Source organism: Halichoerus grypus, chromosome 9, assembly GCF_964656455.1.
Source record: "Halichoerus grypus chromosome 9, mHalGry1.hap1.1, whole genome shotgun sequence".
Taxonomy (NCBI): domain Eukaryota; kingdom Metazoa; phylum Chordata; class Mammalia; order Carnivora; family Phocidae; genus Halichoerus; species Halichoerus grypus.
This window is the reverse complement of record NC_135720.1, coordinates 141,211,227-141,227,982: the sequence shown is the minus strand read 5'-3', so window position 1 is coordinate 141,227,982 and position 16,756 is coordinate 141,211,227. Positions and strand designations below refer to the sequence as shown.

Here is a 16,756-nt window from a genome sequence, read left to right as displayed (position 1 = left end):
TAAGTCATTTGTTAAGGAAATTCTTCCAAGGGGAAGCCAGTGAGGACGGGGAGGCCAGACAGAGAAGGGGAAGAACCCAAGCAAAGTGCCACCTCAGGCAAACCCCAGCCTCCGCCTGAGCCCCCAGGGCATCGCTGTGGGGTGAGTTATGCCTCAGAGTGTGTCCCCACGCAGGGCAAGGATGCTGGGCTGTCAGACCCCCTCACGGGCGGCTGGCCGTCCCTGGTTGTGGATGGCCCTGGAGGAAGGGAAGACAAAGACTTCCAGCCCCTTCTGGCTCTCTGCACTTGTGAGCAGAATGACTCCGTAAATCCAGGGCAGTTAGGAGCCAAAGCACCAAGCAGGGGTTGAGGGGGCAAGTCACACACAGATACAGGAAAAGGACACTTGGTATCTGGGATGGGCACCCACAGTGCTCAATAAAGACTTATCACAAAACATCACAAAACGTAGGGTTGCTGGGCCCGCCCTTCTGGGGAAGATTAACGAGCCATGAAGACACCCTGTCTTTGAGAACTACCACCACCCTCTCCACTCCCCACCCGCCACCCCTCTCCCACGTGCACACAACTCAACCTTTCACAGCAGACGTCACTTGCCTCCATGACCACAACCGAGTCGAGAAGATTCTTCCTGCTGAGATTTTGGTTTGGAGACTGAGAGAATCATTTTCAGTCTGGCCATTGGCCTGCGTTGGTGTGGTGTGGACTTAGAAGTGGGGTCGCCATTGTGGGGTGGCCAAGCTTGGACGTAGGCCCAGTGAAGCAGAGAAAAACCGATCCGCAGGGAGAAAGGAGAGTATATAACCAGATTAATAGCTAATACATATTAAGGGCTGGCTCTGCACCAGGCATGTTTTCACATGGATGAGCTCATCTGATCCTCAAGACAACCTTGTGGGGTAGGAACATAGCTATTCTTATTCAAGGTCAAGGACACTCATGTCTCAAGTGGCTTGAGTAAAGGTCACGCAGCTTGAAGAGGTGCAGTCAGGATTCAGTCCGGTTTAACTCCAGAGCCATGTGCTACCCATCAGGCCAGGAAGGCAGCTGAGCACCCAGAAGCCTAGGTTAGACTCTGTGGCGAGTGAAGGCCAGGCGGAGGCGGATCCATTGCTGCCCGGGTTCCCAGTGGCGGTCCTCTCCCTCACACACCTGCTGGAAACGTTTGTCCTACCATCTTATAATTATAGCCACCTTCCGCTTGCTTTAAAGAAACAACACTCAGGTTATGTTTATGGTGGATTGCTATTGCTTACAAGGGAAAGACTCTTAGGGAGGACACCTGCTCTTGATGAAATGAGAAAAAAACTGAAGTTTATTTTCAGCTCTTTCCAGCTCCAGAAGTTCCCTTTCCTGTCCTATGCCTCAGATTGGGTATGTAGGCATTTCAGCCAGGTTGGACTCTTGGGTGTAATAAAGATTTATTATTTATTTGTATCTATATTTGGATATAATAATATAATATATTATATATTTAATAATATCTATTTATGTCTATCTATATATATATAGAGAGAGAGAGAGAGCATGAAGGCGGGGAGGGGCAGAGGGCGCGGGAGAGAGAGAGAATCTCAGGCAGACCCCATGCTGAGCATAGAGCCTAATGTGGGGCTCCACCCCTCGACCCTGAGATCATGACCTGAGCTGAAATCAAGAGTCAGACGCTCAACTGACTGAATCACCCAGGCACCCCAACTCTTGGGTGTACTAAAGGAAATGTTCAACTTTTCCTGTTTCTGGGCCCTGCTGCTGGGCCCCCGGGGAAGCTCCACTCTAACGTTTACCAAGGTCAGAATGACTGAGCAAAACCTCAGAGCGTGGGCTCTATTTCTGCCCCAAGCTTACTTGTACATCTGCTTCGTTAAAAAAAATAAATAACCAAAAAGGACCCTTCCAAACACAAAGATAAGAAAAACAAACCTCCCTGGTTCCCATAAGATTAAAGTCATAGAGCCTTGCACATACTAAAAACATAAGATAAAGTCTGTAATTTTCTGGAATGTCTTTCATCCTGATGATTTGTAACTCTTCATGTAAAAAACAAAACAAAACAAAACAAAACAAAAACAAACCATATATAACCCCAGACCAAATGTTCCTTCCCCAGAGCTCTCTCTTCTTTGTGAAGATTGTGTATCCCGGGCAGCTGTCATAACTTGGGCTCAGATAAAACTCTCTTTGGAAAGGTTGGTTCATTTTGCGTCGACAGGTATTGAAACAGGCCCAGATGATGCCACCTTAGCATCTGGGGGGCCTCATCTTTGCACCCTCTGAGTTTTTGAAAGTAAAAGTGCCCCTAGGAGAGAAAATCCCCCAGGGGATGAGCCCTTTCGGGTGGAGGTGGGACAAGGGAGAGACAGTGAGGAACCCCACACTCTAGGAATTGTCAAAGAAATTATGCTTTGTGCTGTGGATTAGGGCAGAGTAGCCTTATTTTCTTTCTCCAGCTGTGAGAAGAGCCAGCCGAGGTGCTCTGTGTCCAACAGGGGAACCCAAGCAATGAACACAGTGGGCGAGAAAATAGCACAAGGCTGATAACTTCGTTTATAGTTTAAGGAAGAATATTCTGTTTCCTGTAATAGTCATAGTCTACAGCCAGTGTAACAAATATCATTTCCTATCATTTCCTATTGCAAACACGTATTACAAACTTTATAGAGGACTAAACCGAATTTTATTTTAAACTACTGACTAATAAAGGGAACTTAGGATTGTAAGAAATAGAATCTATACAGATTTAAATTCGAGCAAGATCTTCATTCCTTCTCTGTAGACACTTTGTTTATAATACTCTTACACGTAACACACACATACTGTAACACAGAGGGACATATATAGTGACAGTGTATACTGGAATGTAAATATTCTGAATCTCCTTTATCTTTGCTGAGCAAGAAATTTTCAACAGAGCATTTACATTCTTCAAAAAGTTACACCAACAGTTATTCAACCCTTGACATCAAAGAGAATCATAGCTTCTATTTGTACAGTTTCGGTGTAAAGAAATAGGTCTAACATCTCTGATTTCCAGAGTTACACTGACAAAGTCAATGCCTTAGCAGAAGATACCATACACAGGATGGTATGATTGTAAAACAAAAGAGGAAAGACACGGTTCTGTCCACTGTCTCAACCACAGGTGGTGGGAGTCTGGCCCAACTGCAGTTCCTCTCTCTCTGGTGCCATAACAGAGAGGCCCAGGGCGTCAGAGTGGGCGTTCTCCCGGAGCCTGGATACGGCCTCCGATTTCCTTCCAATGCAAGCATTCCAGAATGCTACTATTAAGCTATGGGTGATGGCATCCTAGTTACCCTCTGTACCAGTCTGCGGGTTTGGGGGTTGCAAATTGCAGGATCCTCTGGCTAATTTATGCAAAAAGAGTGTTGGGAATGGTAACTGACAGCTCATAACATCATTGGGAGGACTCAAGGTGCACTGTCTGAACTCAGAAGAACAGGCCAGCTAAGGGAGCTAGGCGGTGACCAGAAGCACCAAGCCTCCACCATGATCGGAAGCTTCTGAGTCGACCAGTTGCCCTGCCCCTCCTCATCTGGGGAGAATACAAACAACTATGCTTGCCACACAGTCCGCTCTCTGACACGAGGCCGACGACTTGCTTTGCCCACTCGCTCCTCCCAGACTCACATCGGGGCTCCTGCTTGACAGATGCGAGTCACACAGGGAACTCTGGGGGGCAGGTGAGTCTGCAGAATGCTGGCACTGGCCACCCCCGCAGAGTAGGAAGGCACGCTGGGAGAGGGAGTGATCTCAAGATGAACCTACGTCATCAGATGTAGGAAGAAAGTGCTGTAAGGACCGTAAGAAAGAACTGTAAGGTACGGAAATTGGAATTTGGCCGTGTTCACCCAAAGCTGTCCAGGAGAGAAGGGGTCTGATGAGACAGCTGTCCAGTTCTCTCCACAAGTAAACCCTAAAACAGAGAGAGAGACTCTGAGCAATCAGCCACCCCGGTTCACCCAGGACCAGGGGGTTCCCAGGACATGAGCCTGGCAGCTCCCATGTGGCAAACCAGGAGGAACGGGTTATCCTAACTCCATGACACTAACCATTGACATCAACCAACTAACTCATTGGCTCAGATTTTACTCTCACCCAGCAAATTTCTGATGATAATTCAGCTTTCCAGGTATGCAGGGGTAATGCCCCCAGATCACTTGGCACAATGTCTGCCATGTGCTACATACAATGCTTATGTGTTTTATATTTTAAAAGTTTCACTTTTAAATATCTTGACCAGTTAACCCAAAGGTTTCATTTTGTCAGTTTCTTTTCCTCTCTGTACATAAACGGATTTCCTTTTTGATTTCTGTTTTTCTGCTGAGGTTTTGCTTAGTGTGAGGTAGTTCCTAGAGACGGGTCTTCCCTGGGTGCCTTGCTTCTCAGTTAGGCTCTGGACCTCAAAACACCCCACCCTGGGACAAGACGACTCCATGAAGGCTGTGCCCGCCCTCTCCAAGATGCCAAGGGGCAGCTTCTGGTCTCTTGAGATACCACCGTCCTTTGGTGTCCTTGCATGGCCACACCCTGTGTCGTCATGGAGCATCTCTGATACTCTGTTGTCAAGTCTGCTGTGGTGAAGGGAGGAAGCGTGAGATCTCTGAGGAGGAGGCAGAAGACCCCAGTGGTGGGGCAGGCCCGCGGCTGCAGAACAAGTCCCCTTCTTTTGGGACTAGAAGGGTCCGTCCCACCCTCACTGTGGAGCCTCCCCACAGCCCTCCCCTTCAGGCTGCACTCCCTGCCCTGGACCTTCCCTCCTTCTTTGTCATGTCCTCCCACAGTGCTGACGCACACGAGTCTTTGGCCTGCCAGGCCTTTCTCCTCATTCCTCTCCCCTTCTTGATATCCTCCAGTCTTTCAAGGCATAGCTCAGATTCCACCGTCTCCCCAGACCTGCCTTGGCTTTCCCCTTCCTGTCAGAATCATTTTGTCATCCTCTGGGCTCCCAAATGACTCAGTGGGCCTCCTCCAACACCGACCCCATTGGATCTGGCCATATAGTTGTTTGTGAATCTGTCTGCACTCCCCACGGGATTTTAAGCTCTCCAGGGCAAATCCATGTTTTATTCGTCTTTATATGCCCAGTGCATACAACATTAAAAAAAATCTGAATTGGATTAACCTAGTGAAGAAAACACCTCTGGGCTACTTGGACGAGCTCCTTCAAGCAGGTGGGACAGATGCTTGTGAGTCCAGGACCCTTGGCAGAGACATTAAGGAGAGACCACCCCTCCCTGTTGTTTCCCTTATCTCCCTTCCATCTCTTCCCTCCCTGTCCAAAAAATACATATAAATATACATGACCCCCATCCTATAAATATCCCTCTGGGATCAAGCTGTGTGAAAGTTTTGAGACTCTCTGATTTCATGGCACCATTTTAAAATACAGTCCTTGTTATGGTGTTTGCTCACACATGAGATAGAATGTTCCAAACATTGCTGAGAAATGCATGCATTTCATATGTGGGAAACCTAATTTGTAATGGCTTGTGCATGTGGAGAGAGCCCTGAACTGAGCGCCGGAACAACAGGGTATTAGGAGTGCCTCAGGAACGAACTGATTTTGTGGCATTGACGAGACTTTTCTGTCCTTTGCATCTCTGCTTCCCCTTCTGTGAAGTGAAGGGTGGGGCAGCGACCTCTAGGTCTCTCCAGCTCTGGAGTTCTGGGAAGTCCTGATTCTTACTTTACTTCGGGGGAAAAGAAGAGAAGCCATCTTCAGATCACGGCGTCGTTTATCCCTTCTCTTCTGACAAGGCTGAGAAGGGTCCAGATCCACTAACATCGAGATCCAAGAAGACTTGGAAGTTCTGTGACTCACTATAATAAGGAAATACTTGTCCTCTCCATCTTGAGGATCCACTCTCATGGAAACAGTTAGCTCATGAGGTTAAGGAATCTGGATTTTATCCCAAGAGTCCTCCGCCTTCCCCAAGGGCTTTTGGTGGTGGCAGTGTGTGGTCATTCCTGGATTTTCAAATGATGGCTCTGGTTGTGACCAGCAAGTGGATTGGAGCGGGCGGCCAAAATGGGACACGAAGACCCCAAGGAGGAGGTCGTCGAGGTGGTTCGGGTGACAGGTGATGGTGGCTTGGGCCAGGACAGGGACTGTGGGGCTGGCTAGGGAGCGGATCGGAGAGGTGACCCGGAGTAGAACCCCTGAACGTGGGGCATGAGGAGCAGAGAGCAAGGAGGAGGGCCCACCTCGCCGGCTGCAGCAACTGGGCGGGAGGTGGGGCTGCTCACTGAGCCAGGAAGGGCTGTGGAGGAGCCGGTGCCGGGGAGGACGGGGGGAGGGAGACAGGGCAGTGACGGGCTGTGAGCGGCGAGAAGAGCGCACGTAAGAGCAGGCACTGGCCTCTCTTGAGCCTCGTGCTTCTCGGAGGCCAGCTCACAATTCTGTGTGCTCCACAGACACCATCCTCCAACGATGTTCTGAGCCTCAAAGCACCTGTGAAAGCACATGTCAGCAGCAGCGGGAAGAACACAGTGTTGAGGTTCGGGGATGGGCTGGGTGAAGGCGTGGCCTGGAGCCATCCGCCTAATCCTGCTGGGCAAACTTCTACATGTCGCGACTTCTCTGAGCCTCGGTCTCATCTTTTCTAAAATGAGACTTTTGGACATGATGTTGTCTAAGAAAGGTCTCTAATAGTTGTCAAATGGTCCAATTCTTTATTACTCCATAATTCTCTTTGCCAAGGCTACATGGTGTGCATTTCAAAAATGCACTGGTAGGCCGCCTGGGTGGCTCAGTCGTTAAGCGTCTGCCTTCGGCTCAGGTCATGATCCCAGGGTCCTGGGATCGAGCCCCGCATCGGGCTCCCTGCTTGGCGGGGATCCTGCTTCTCCCTCTCCCTCTGCCTGCAGCTCCCCCTGCTTGTTCTGTCTCTCTCAAATAAATAAATAAAATCTTTAAAAAAAAAAAAAAAAAGCACTGTTAGCACCAAACTTCAGAAGCACTGAGTGCGGAGCGTGCAGTGTGCGGTTACAGGGCAGTGCTTTTTAATTCCTTGATCTGAAGAGTTAATATAGGCTGTGGTTAAACCCAGAGCCAGGTTACCTGAATTCATATCCCATTCAGCCCCTTGCTAGGCGTGGGATCGTGGCAAATCACTGAACTTCTCTGTGCCTCAGTTTCCCATCTGCAAAATGGGCTCATGATCATCATGGCAGTGATATGGTTAATATATGCAAAGCATGTATTCGATCATTACTATCTAGAGCAACCACTCTTGGGCTTCACTTTCTTCTCTGTAAAATGCGATTGCTCTCATTACTTATTAATAAGAACATGGGGGAAATGAAATAAAAGCATGTATCTCCTTAAAGCATGCAACACAAAGCCTAATTCTTGGTAAGCACTCCAGGAGTGTGGGTAGATAGCCAGCCAGAGAAATATGGCGAGGACCTGGTTCCTACTCCCCTTCCAGTTTCCAGAGGACAAGCTGAGCCCTCTGTCCTGCATGTACGTCTATGGCAGGAGAGAAACCAATTAAGTGCTGTGCTATTCTTTCCTCCTGGTGTTTGATGAGCTTTTACTTAAAAATAATACCAAGTTTTCCCTTAGTGGTTTGTTTTCAAAGTAGCATGATGTGCCTTATCTCAGCGGTTTCCATCCTCCACTGAGTCCTTAAAGGTCTGTTTCTCCCCAGGACAGTTTTCAAGTAGAAATAAATATGCTGGCCTGCTTTCTCCTGAACCTGACATCGAGTTTCCATTTATTGAAAATGAGTTGAAGGAAAAAATGAAGAAAGGATCTCATAATTATGCTTCCCCCTCCCCATGTTCTTTTAAACACATTGCTCCTAGCAGAATCTCTGCCATGAAATTCTGCAGCTTATGAAAATGTCATAGCAACGCGGGCCCAGAGAAGAGTCAAAATGATATTTGACACTTAGCACAAATGAAAGTGTTCCCGGGGAGGAGAACACTCCACAGACCATTTATTCCAGGCATGCACGAATATGCGCCTGATGGAGGAAAAGGTGAGGCTCGAGGAGTCGGAAGAGGGAACCATTTGGTGGGAGCCATGGGTCCAGAGTGCGGCCAGTGGGACCGGAAAGCACGAGAAAGCATGGCGGTGAGTCCTCTGCTCTTTGCTCCATCCCCTCCCCCCCCAAACCCAGTCTCTCCGTGATTATAATGAGCAAACGGGCCGATCTGCATTGAAATGCACTAGAGAAGAGGAAATGCAAACTTTTGAACTGCCTTTCATTTCAGACTTAACTGTACTTTTCCACCCCCCTCTGACCTGCTCTTCTCCCTCAGCTGCTGTTGTAAATTATGTGCATCAGAAAAGCAGTGACTCATGCAGCAGAGGCTTGAGGAAATGTGCGGCTTAATGAGGAGGAAAGAAGGTCTGATACTGATGGCAAAAAAAAAAGAAGAAGGAAAAAAATGCTTCATTTTGTATCGCATACTATAGGCTCGAGTTCTTTGCTGGCACAGACTTTGAAGAGCCCACAGCGAACCAAGGTGGTGGAAGCGAGCATCCTCTCTGAGCTTCCTCTTCACTCATGTGCCTCGTTGGCGGCCACCTGACCTGATTTATGGTAAGCGCCGTGTAGAGCAGAAATGCGCTGCCAGGAACGATTGTGGGGGTCAGGTGCAGACGAGACTCCATTCCTAGGCCCTCATCAGATACGAGGTTTTCTTCTACGGTCTGTGTCATTCCGGGGGCCTGTGTCCACTGCGACAGTCCATACAACCTTCTCCGTGGCTACCTTACATAGATTTTGTCCAGATCATGGTCTCTCCCCTCCCCCTGCTTCAGAAAATGAAGCTGGAGAGGCAGGCACATCAAGGTCCGGTGGTGATTGTCTCGCCCCATTAAGCCCCAGGTGACCCCAATTGAGGGTCAATTGCTGAGTCACGGTATTTGGTGTAAACCGTCCCCCCCCACTGGGGTGGTGGTCCCTCAGGCTAACAAGGATCACCTGGAAATAGATTCAAGGACTCCGAGCAGCCCCTAGAAGCTGGCAAAGGCGAGGAACAGGGCCTCCCCTGGGGCCCTGCGGACACGCTGGTGTCTGTCAGCCTGGTGAGACCCGCTTCAGACTTCGGCCTCCCCAACCGTAAGGGAAGACATATGTGTTGTTTTATGCCACTAAATCGGTGGTAATTTGTTATGGCAGCACTAGGAAACGAGTACTCAGGATTCTTGATATAAGGTACCCCAGGCCCCCTCGTTTTGCAGATAAAGAACCAAGGGCCCAGGGAGTTCGCCGACTTGGATGAAATTGTGTTGCTGTCCGACAGTAGCCGCTGACAACAAGGAGCAGTTTCTTTATGCTGAACACAATTCTTAGCCCGTGGCGCGTATCCACTCGTGACGTCAGCTGAACCCTAAGGCGGCGGCTGCCGTGCTTATCCCCATTTGACAGATGAAGATACTGAGGTCCAGTGATGTCAAAGGCGGGAGGTGAGTCAGCGGGCTACCAAGAGTTTGCACCCAGGTATTTCGGAAATGACTTTATCGCTGGTTTACTAGTGAGCTCCTGGGGAACCATCCCACGCCCTGCCAACCCCTAGACTTATTTAACTTTATCTCATCTCGTCGCACCAACCCTGAGAGGTGTGCAGGTTCTTTCCCTTCTGAGCCGAAGCCAACAAGGCACAGAGATGTCCCTCCCAACTCCCACGTCTCAGCAGCTCCCCATCCCCCTCCCCCTGCTGTGGCTGCAGGAGACACACAGAAGAGACATGACAGGGTGGTTTCTGCCTTCAGCCAGCTGCTGGATTCTCTTGGGTTACATTTGGGAACCGGAGTGTCACTTTTCTCCAGTTGGGACCTCATGGCAAGACTGTCCCTAAGGCTTTGATCGATAGCCGTTGGCTGTCTGGAGCAGCAGACATGGCACAGGGCGGAACAATCCAGAGCACTTCCCCGCCCAGGCGCAGCTCAGCGGTGTCCGCTGAAGGCGGCTTCAGGAGCTGGGGTCCTGCATGGAGGACATACAGTGTATTGAGTTAGACGGTGTATTTATTCAGGGTGGTCTGGGGGGGCGCTGGTGGAGACCGGGGAGGCAGAAGGCACCAGCCGCTCCTTGATGTCACCAGTTTCCCAGGGATCCAAAGTCCGAGGCAGCCCGGGAAGAGGATGACACAGCACCCGCCACCAAGAAGCGTCCTCGCTATTTGGCCGCGCACTGAAGCACACCAACGAACAAACAGGGACCATCTGGCTGTGGGCCAGAGCAGCCTGAGGGGTGCGGGTGCATGGGGCTGGCCCCATCGCTGTGGCTCCAGGAATGCCTCACAGGAAAATGAGATTTCCAAGCCCGAGTGGGGGGGCGAGGAGAGAGTATGGTCCTTGATGGAGAGAAAAGCATGGGGAGGGACATGGGCCAGAAGGTTCAAGCAAGCCTGTCTGAGGACCATGAGCCGAGCAGGTTCGCTGGCGGAAAGGACTCACGCGGACACCAAAAAGTCCTTAGGTTGGTTATCACTGAACCATTCATTCATTCAACAAATACGTATTGTTCGCCCGCCCCGGGCCAGGTGCAAGGGACCCAGCGGTAAAGAAATCATGTGCCCTAAGAGGTGAGGGCCGTTGCCCTGATTCGGGCTCCAGCCGTCCTGCCCCGCGTTCCTGGCAGCCGAGCTCTGATCGTCAATCCTGCCTGCCGAGAGGGATTCCCATTTCAGGCCATTCTTCCCGCAGACGCAGCCCCCTGCCCTCCCCCCGCCAGCGCCCAGCTCCTCGGACGCGGGGCCGACACAGGAGCTCCGCTAGAATCAATTACGGCCTCACCATCTTCATGCATAAAACATGGTTCAGGAGGCCGGGAGAGGCTGGGCCCCGCAGGCCGGCGCCGCAGTGACTTCAGGCCCGTGCGGAGTTCAGGGAAGGAGAGGAAAAGCAAGTTACAAGGTTAAAGAAGTCAGCGGAAGCCTCAGACACAAAAAAAGAGAAGCAGGTGGTTTTTTTTTTTTTAATTTTTGTGCACTTGGCCTTGTCTTCCGTATCGCTGTGCGCCCGCGCCCTTTCGCTGCCCGCCATGAGAAGGTTTTAGAAGGCTCACCTTGGGACCATGGTGCTACCTTCTCGATTGCACTGGATCAGGAACAGGCCATGGAGGGACCGGATCCGGAGGCGGCAGCTCAACCGTGAGTGTCCCAAGGGTGTGGCCTGCGCCCCTCCTCGCTGCTGGCCTGCCTTCTCTCCACCCTCCCCACACACCCCTACCTGCCCCCTTCTCCGCCGTCCTGGGCACCCTCTCCGGAAGGCCTCCGTTCTCCTCTCTCTTCCCGTTTGCTTCCTGCAGCTCGATCCTAATTAGGGGTAACGAAATACACTTTGTTTCAAGTAGCAAGAAGAGAGGGCCTCTTTCTTCGTCTAGATGGAAAATACAGATAAATATTTATACCAGTCAAGGCGTTGTGGGAACTGGGACTTTCATTTATTGGGGGGGGGGAAGAACATGCTGCGTCTGAATGGAACAACCATATAGTCAGAGCGGGTGAAACGCGAGGGAGGCACATTTCCTTTAAAGGACCAGTCGTCTGTTTCTTAAATGATCAGACTCACGCTGAGGTTCCCCTTGAGTTGACAGGAACGCTAACCAAAAGGGAGATTTCGGTGTTGAAGTAATTTGAGAAGGAAAAAGCATTCCAAATGTATGCCCAGACCATTACCCACCAATAAGTAACATATTGGTGTGTGTTTGTTGCCGGAAAGGGTAATTTACGTCAGATGTCAGCAAATTCACACACTCAGCCGGGCTAGTTTGAGAAGCACAGGGCGGTTTTCACAGCGGTGAGGAACGGCCCCTTTTCTTCTTTGTCCTCAGAAAAGCAACAGTGAAGCCATGATGACAAACTACAACTGACATGTGGCCTCAGCCTGAGGAGGCAACAGGGAGCGGTGGGGACTGTGGTAAAAGGGGGGAGCACATGTCCTCCCGCAGAAAGGCACCCACTGTTTAATGTCATCAGATTGCTTTCATGAGGAATGGAGGTCCAAGTTGCCAGGTTTCCTGAATTTTCCAGAAAAGCAAAAACATGCTAATTTCTAAGAGCTCTCAAGGCTAAACCCTGGCTGTGAACTCTTTAAATGCTAAATAGCCGATAGGATGCTCGGATGCAGGATGGGACTACTGTGGGCCATGGAGCCCTGGTTTCAGGGCTGGGTGTTGCTCTCACTAAAGGCCCATCACGGGGTGTTATGTAAGTCTAGTTATACGTTGACAAGACTTACGTGTTGGCCCCTGGTGCAGACAATTAGATTAAGAGGAATGAGCGGTTTAGGAACATAAAAAACACAGTGGTGGTCTACTAGCTTAGGAGGCTAAGCTGGGCTGGTGGGTTTCAAGTGGCACCCCACAGATGAGCAATTGCACCCAGCAAAAATCTTTAATACAATTAAAGAGCTGTGAGCAATTTTCAGAGAGCCTTTACCTTCTTACTCATCTGCTGCTTTCACCTGAGCCTACTTGAGTTCAGATTTCAGTTTCTGCCTCCCCGGGAAAAGGGCTGTGGTCCCGGGGGTTTCGGACAACCCCTCTGCCATGGGACGTGTCACTGAGAAAGGATGGGTTGGTCCGTGCTGTCACACAGTGATGGGGAGGCGGCCGACCCTCCACAAACAGGAATTTGGGGCAAAGACCTGTTTCGTTATTGCAATTTTACTTGAGTGATGAGACTAACATCTGGGCCTCGGGGGAAGGTTCCTGCACGGTTTTACTATGAAACAGTGATGTGTTGATAAATGCTTCCTCCAAGTTTGACATGAAGCAGGCCAGTCCCGACCTCGTTGGCATAAGCGTCTGAGGAAGGAGGGGATTCTGACTCTCCTCCAGGGTGGTCAAGAGCCCCGCCGGGTTCGAGGCAGCATGAGTCAGAAATAGGGGATCAAGTGGCTTTGTTTCGGGTTGATTTTTCCAACTCATGGAACACCTGTGCATATTTGAATTAGAGGCCATAGAAAGGGAAACAGGGTGAAGACACCGAAGAGAGAGAGAGAGAACGATGGAGAAGTGTCTCACTGCAAACACCAGGCTAGCCCTCGGCATTGTTCTGCAATTGCTAAACTCTGTCTTTGATAACTTTTTCCGTCCGCTTTCTCTGAGGCTTTTCTCACAGGTCAGCATCCCCTCGGACTCAGAGACCCAAGAATAACCCTTGGGGTTTTTCTGTCAATGAGAAAAATAAGTTAATAACCCTTCTCCCCCCAACCCACAAAGGGACCGGTGAATGGCAATAAAAGGGCCACGTGCCACCACTTCTGTGCCCGGGCAGACATTGCCAATCAACCACAGCTCAGTTGCGCTCTCCCAGCCTTGGAATCCTTTCTGAGCCAGCTCTGCTGTTTGTAATCAGTTAGATTTGCCTCAACAGCCAAAACCTGCCTTTGTATTCCATTGCTTTGTAACAAATCACCACAAGTTTATCGTCTTAAAACAACACGCATTTATTACCTTGCAGTTTCCACCGGTCCGGAGACTGGGCATGAATTAGTGAGGGGTCTGTCAATGCTGTGGTCAACGCATCAGCCAGAGCCGCTGTCTCCTCTGGGGCTCACGGTCTCCCTCCAAACTCAAGGGCTGTTGGCAGAATTTAGTTCCTTGTGGTTGTAGGACCGAGGCCCTCAGCAACTGAAGGCTCCCCGCTGTTCCCTGTCACGTGGCCCTCTCTACAACATGGCAGTTCTGCTTTCTCAAGGCCAACCCGGCGGAGAGTGTCTGGTGCTGCCTGTGATCTCTCCTTTAAAGAGCTCTCCTGATTAGGCCAGGCCCACCCAGGATAATCTTCTTTTGATTCTTTCAAAATCAACTGATCAGGGATTTTTTTTTTTTTTTTAGATTTTATTTATTTATTTGACAGAGAGAGACAGCGAGAGAGGGAACACAAGCAGGGGGAGTGGGAGAGGGAGAAGCAGGCTTCCCCCCAAGCAAGGAGCCTGATGCAGGGCTTGATCCCAGGACCCTGGGATCATGACCTGAGCTGAAGGCAGGCGCTTAACGACTGAGCCACCCAGGTGCCCCTAATCAGGGATCTAAATTACATCTGCAAAATCCTTAATCTTTGCCCATATGACATAGCCTAACCATGGAAGTAAAATCTCATCATATCCACAAATCTTTCCCACACTCTAGGTAAGGGAATTACATGAACATATATATACCAGGGTCAAGAATCAAGGGGCCATTTTTGGATTCCGCTTATCACAAAACCTGTCATCCTTGCAATAGAACCTGGATTTTGAGCTGCTGGAAATCTTTTTCTTTTTACTTTTTATTATGAAAATTTTCAAATATACAGAAAAGTAAATTACACAATGGATCCCATATACCTATCACCTAAATTTAACAACTGCTAACATTTTGCCATATTTGTTTCATCTTCTTCCTGCCCAAGTATTTTAAAATAAATTGCAGACATTATGACCTCTCTACTCTAAATATTTTAGTAAGAGCATCTCTAAAAACTAAGGTCCTTTTTCTATATAACTGCCTAATAAAATCAGTGGTCCCCTAATATTATTCAACACACAGTCCATATTCAAATCTCCTCAAGTAGAAACCAGTTCTGAGCGTGCTCTGTATACCTCTAACTCTCGGCAAGATGCCTGGCACCTAGCGTACTCCGGAAAGGTTTAAGTTCAATCAAAATTATATCCCTGTTAAAGCAACAACTCCCAAAGTCCATTTTCCCTTAGTGCCCCTTTCTTTTTCTTTTCACTCCGGGTGTCTGTAATGAGATATTGATGTTATTTAGAATCCATAGTAGTGTGGGATGGAACATAATGGAGCCAAGGGATGAGAGCTAGAATGTGTTACCCTTCTCAGGGATCTTTGCCTTTTTAAAGGGGCCACCAGAGAAAGAGCCAAACACGTGATGGGGGCAGACTGAGGAGGGGCTCATCCAATGCCCTGGAAACCTTATCCGGCTGCTTACCTGACACCCCCAGGTAAAGAGGGGTATGAGCGATAGCACAGGGGCCACCTGGACTCTCTGAATGATGAGAGCAGTGTCCGGGCGGTGAGGGGGAGCTGCTTCGAACCCTTCTTTCCTTTACTCTGCTGACATTAGGGGACATTAGGGAAAGGAAGCCTGGCAGGTGTATCTGCTTTGATAAGTGGGAGATTGGGCTTCTTACAACCTCTTTTTTTTTTTTTTTTTTTTTAAGATTTTATTTATTTATTTGAGAGAGAGAGAATGAGAGAGAGCACATGAGGTGGGGAGGGTCAGAGGGAGAAGCAGACTCCCTGCCGAGCAGGGAGCCCGATGCGGGACTCGATCCCGGGACTCCAGGATCATGATCTGAGCCGAAGGCAGTCACTTAACCAACTGAGCCACCCAGGCGCCCCGGGCTTCTTACAACCTCTTAGCTGCAGGCCTGTGGGCAAGTCACTCGACCTCCCTGGATGTCCACTTCCTTCACCATAAAAGGGCTATCATAAGGGTGCCAGCCTCGTGGTGCTAGTGGGGGATTAAGACCTCATTGTGTCAGCTCCTTGCACGTGCCTGGTCCTTGGCATGATGGCTGTTGGCATCCGAGAGAACTGAAATGGTGATGGTGACATGTGGGATAGTACAGAGGGACCACCAGTGCCCCCGCCATGCTTTTGGGCTGGGGGGGAAGGCCGTGCTGGAGAAGGGAGCTCCTCTTCCTCAGCCTCGACCTCACCCACCCCCGTGTCTGGCCGAGTGCACCACCCCAGGCAGGAGGGGCCAGCCAAGCCAGGGAAGACCACTGTAGCCCCGGGGGTGCCAGAACTCCTTTCTTCTGGAAAACATGGTGTGTTTGCCAAGAGTGGATCCCCAGGCCGCCATTTTCAGTACAAGTAGATCCATCCAGACAACTTAGTGGGACTTATTGGTTTGCCCTCCTTGAAGGGTTTCGCTCCGTGTCTGGGTGGAGATTCGATGGACAAGGCCGCAGGATAATATCCTCTGTGGGCCCCAGGGAACGGAATGGAAGCGAGTTCTGTGTGTCCCTGAAAAGACCACGGTGACAGAGCTGCTACACGGCTGGCCTTAGGGCATGCTGCTGTCTCACATACTGGTGACTTCCTTCCCAGGGGCACTGGGACTTGGTTGTCTCGTTCGGCTGCCCCCACTGTTCCCCTGGCTCCGCGTGGGGGGATCCTTAACCGCGACGGGCCGGAGCAGGGTCTGCAGGCGGCGGGCTGAGCTCTGCGGACCTGTCCCCGGGCCGTGGTTGTCGGCGCCCGTCCTCCACTGACCGTCCTGCACAAGGACAGAAGAAGCCAGCCGTCCTTCCCGACCCCGCGGGGCGCTCTGCTTCTAGAAAGTTCTTGTGGTCTCTTCTACACTATTGGTGGTCTCCAGAAGAAGCTCAAGCCAAGAGCTGATGCTGGGCGGGTCCCAGGGAGCCAGAGAGGCCCATGGAAGGGGGAGAGCGCGGGGCGCTTCGGTCCCCAGGGCCAGTGCAGGTGGCCCTGAGCCCGAGCACCAGCACCAGCTTGCAGGGCCGCCCGCTGCCTAGCGCTTGCTGCTCCCGCTTTCCTCTTACCTGGCAAGGCTCCCCCGACAGGCTGTGGGCCGGACCCCTCTCCGCTTCTCCCCGGGGCTCCCCGCCCTGGGATCGGTGCCCCGGCTGGGGCAAGGCGTGGGGCTGCGGATACAGCCTTCCAGCGCCCAGCGCCCAGACGGCCAGACTGGAGCAGAGGGCGTGCGGCCGCCGGTCCCCGGCTGTCGTTCTGGCTCCATCAGCTTTGCTCGCGGCTGTCCACTCCTCGGGGCACAGCGGCTGCTCCGGGCTGGCCTTC

The 16,756-nt window shown here is 50.8% G+C and overlaps 1 protein-coding gene across 2 annotated transcripts in view; it reads left to right on the top strand.

Moving 5' to 3' along the window:
• Nucleotides 1-11,012: 11,012 nt before the first annotated feature.
• Nucleotides 11,013-16,756, top strand: part of RIPOR2 (RHO family interacting cell polarization regulator 2) — a 213,870-nt gene continuing 208,126 nt past the window's right edge. The window contains exon 1 of one of the 2 annotated variants that reach the window (XM_078055751.1): nucleotides 11,013-11,129. In XM_078055751.1, coding sequence (XP_077911877.1) covers nucleotides 11,054-11,129 — 76 coding nt within the window. In that variant the 5' untranslated portion in view covers nucleotides 11,013-11,053. The remainder of the gene's footprint in view (nucleotides 11,130-16,756) is intronic. The other variant, XM_078055749.1, reaches the window with a different exon arrangement.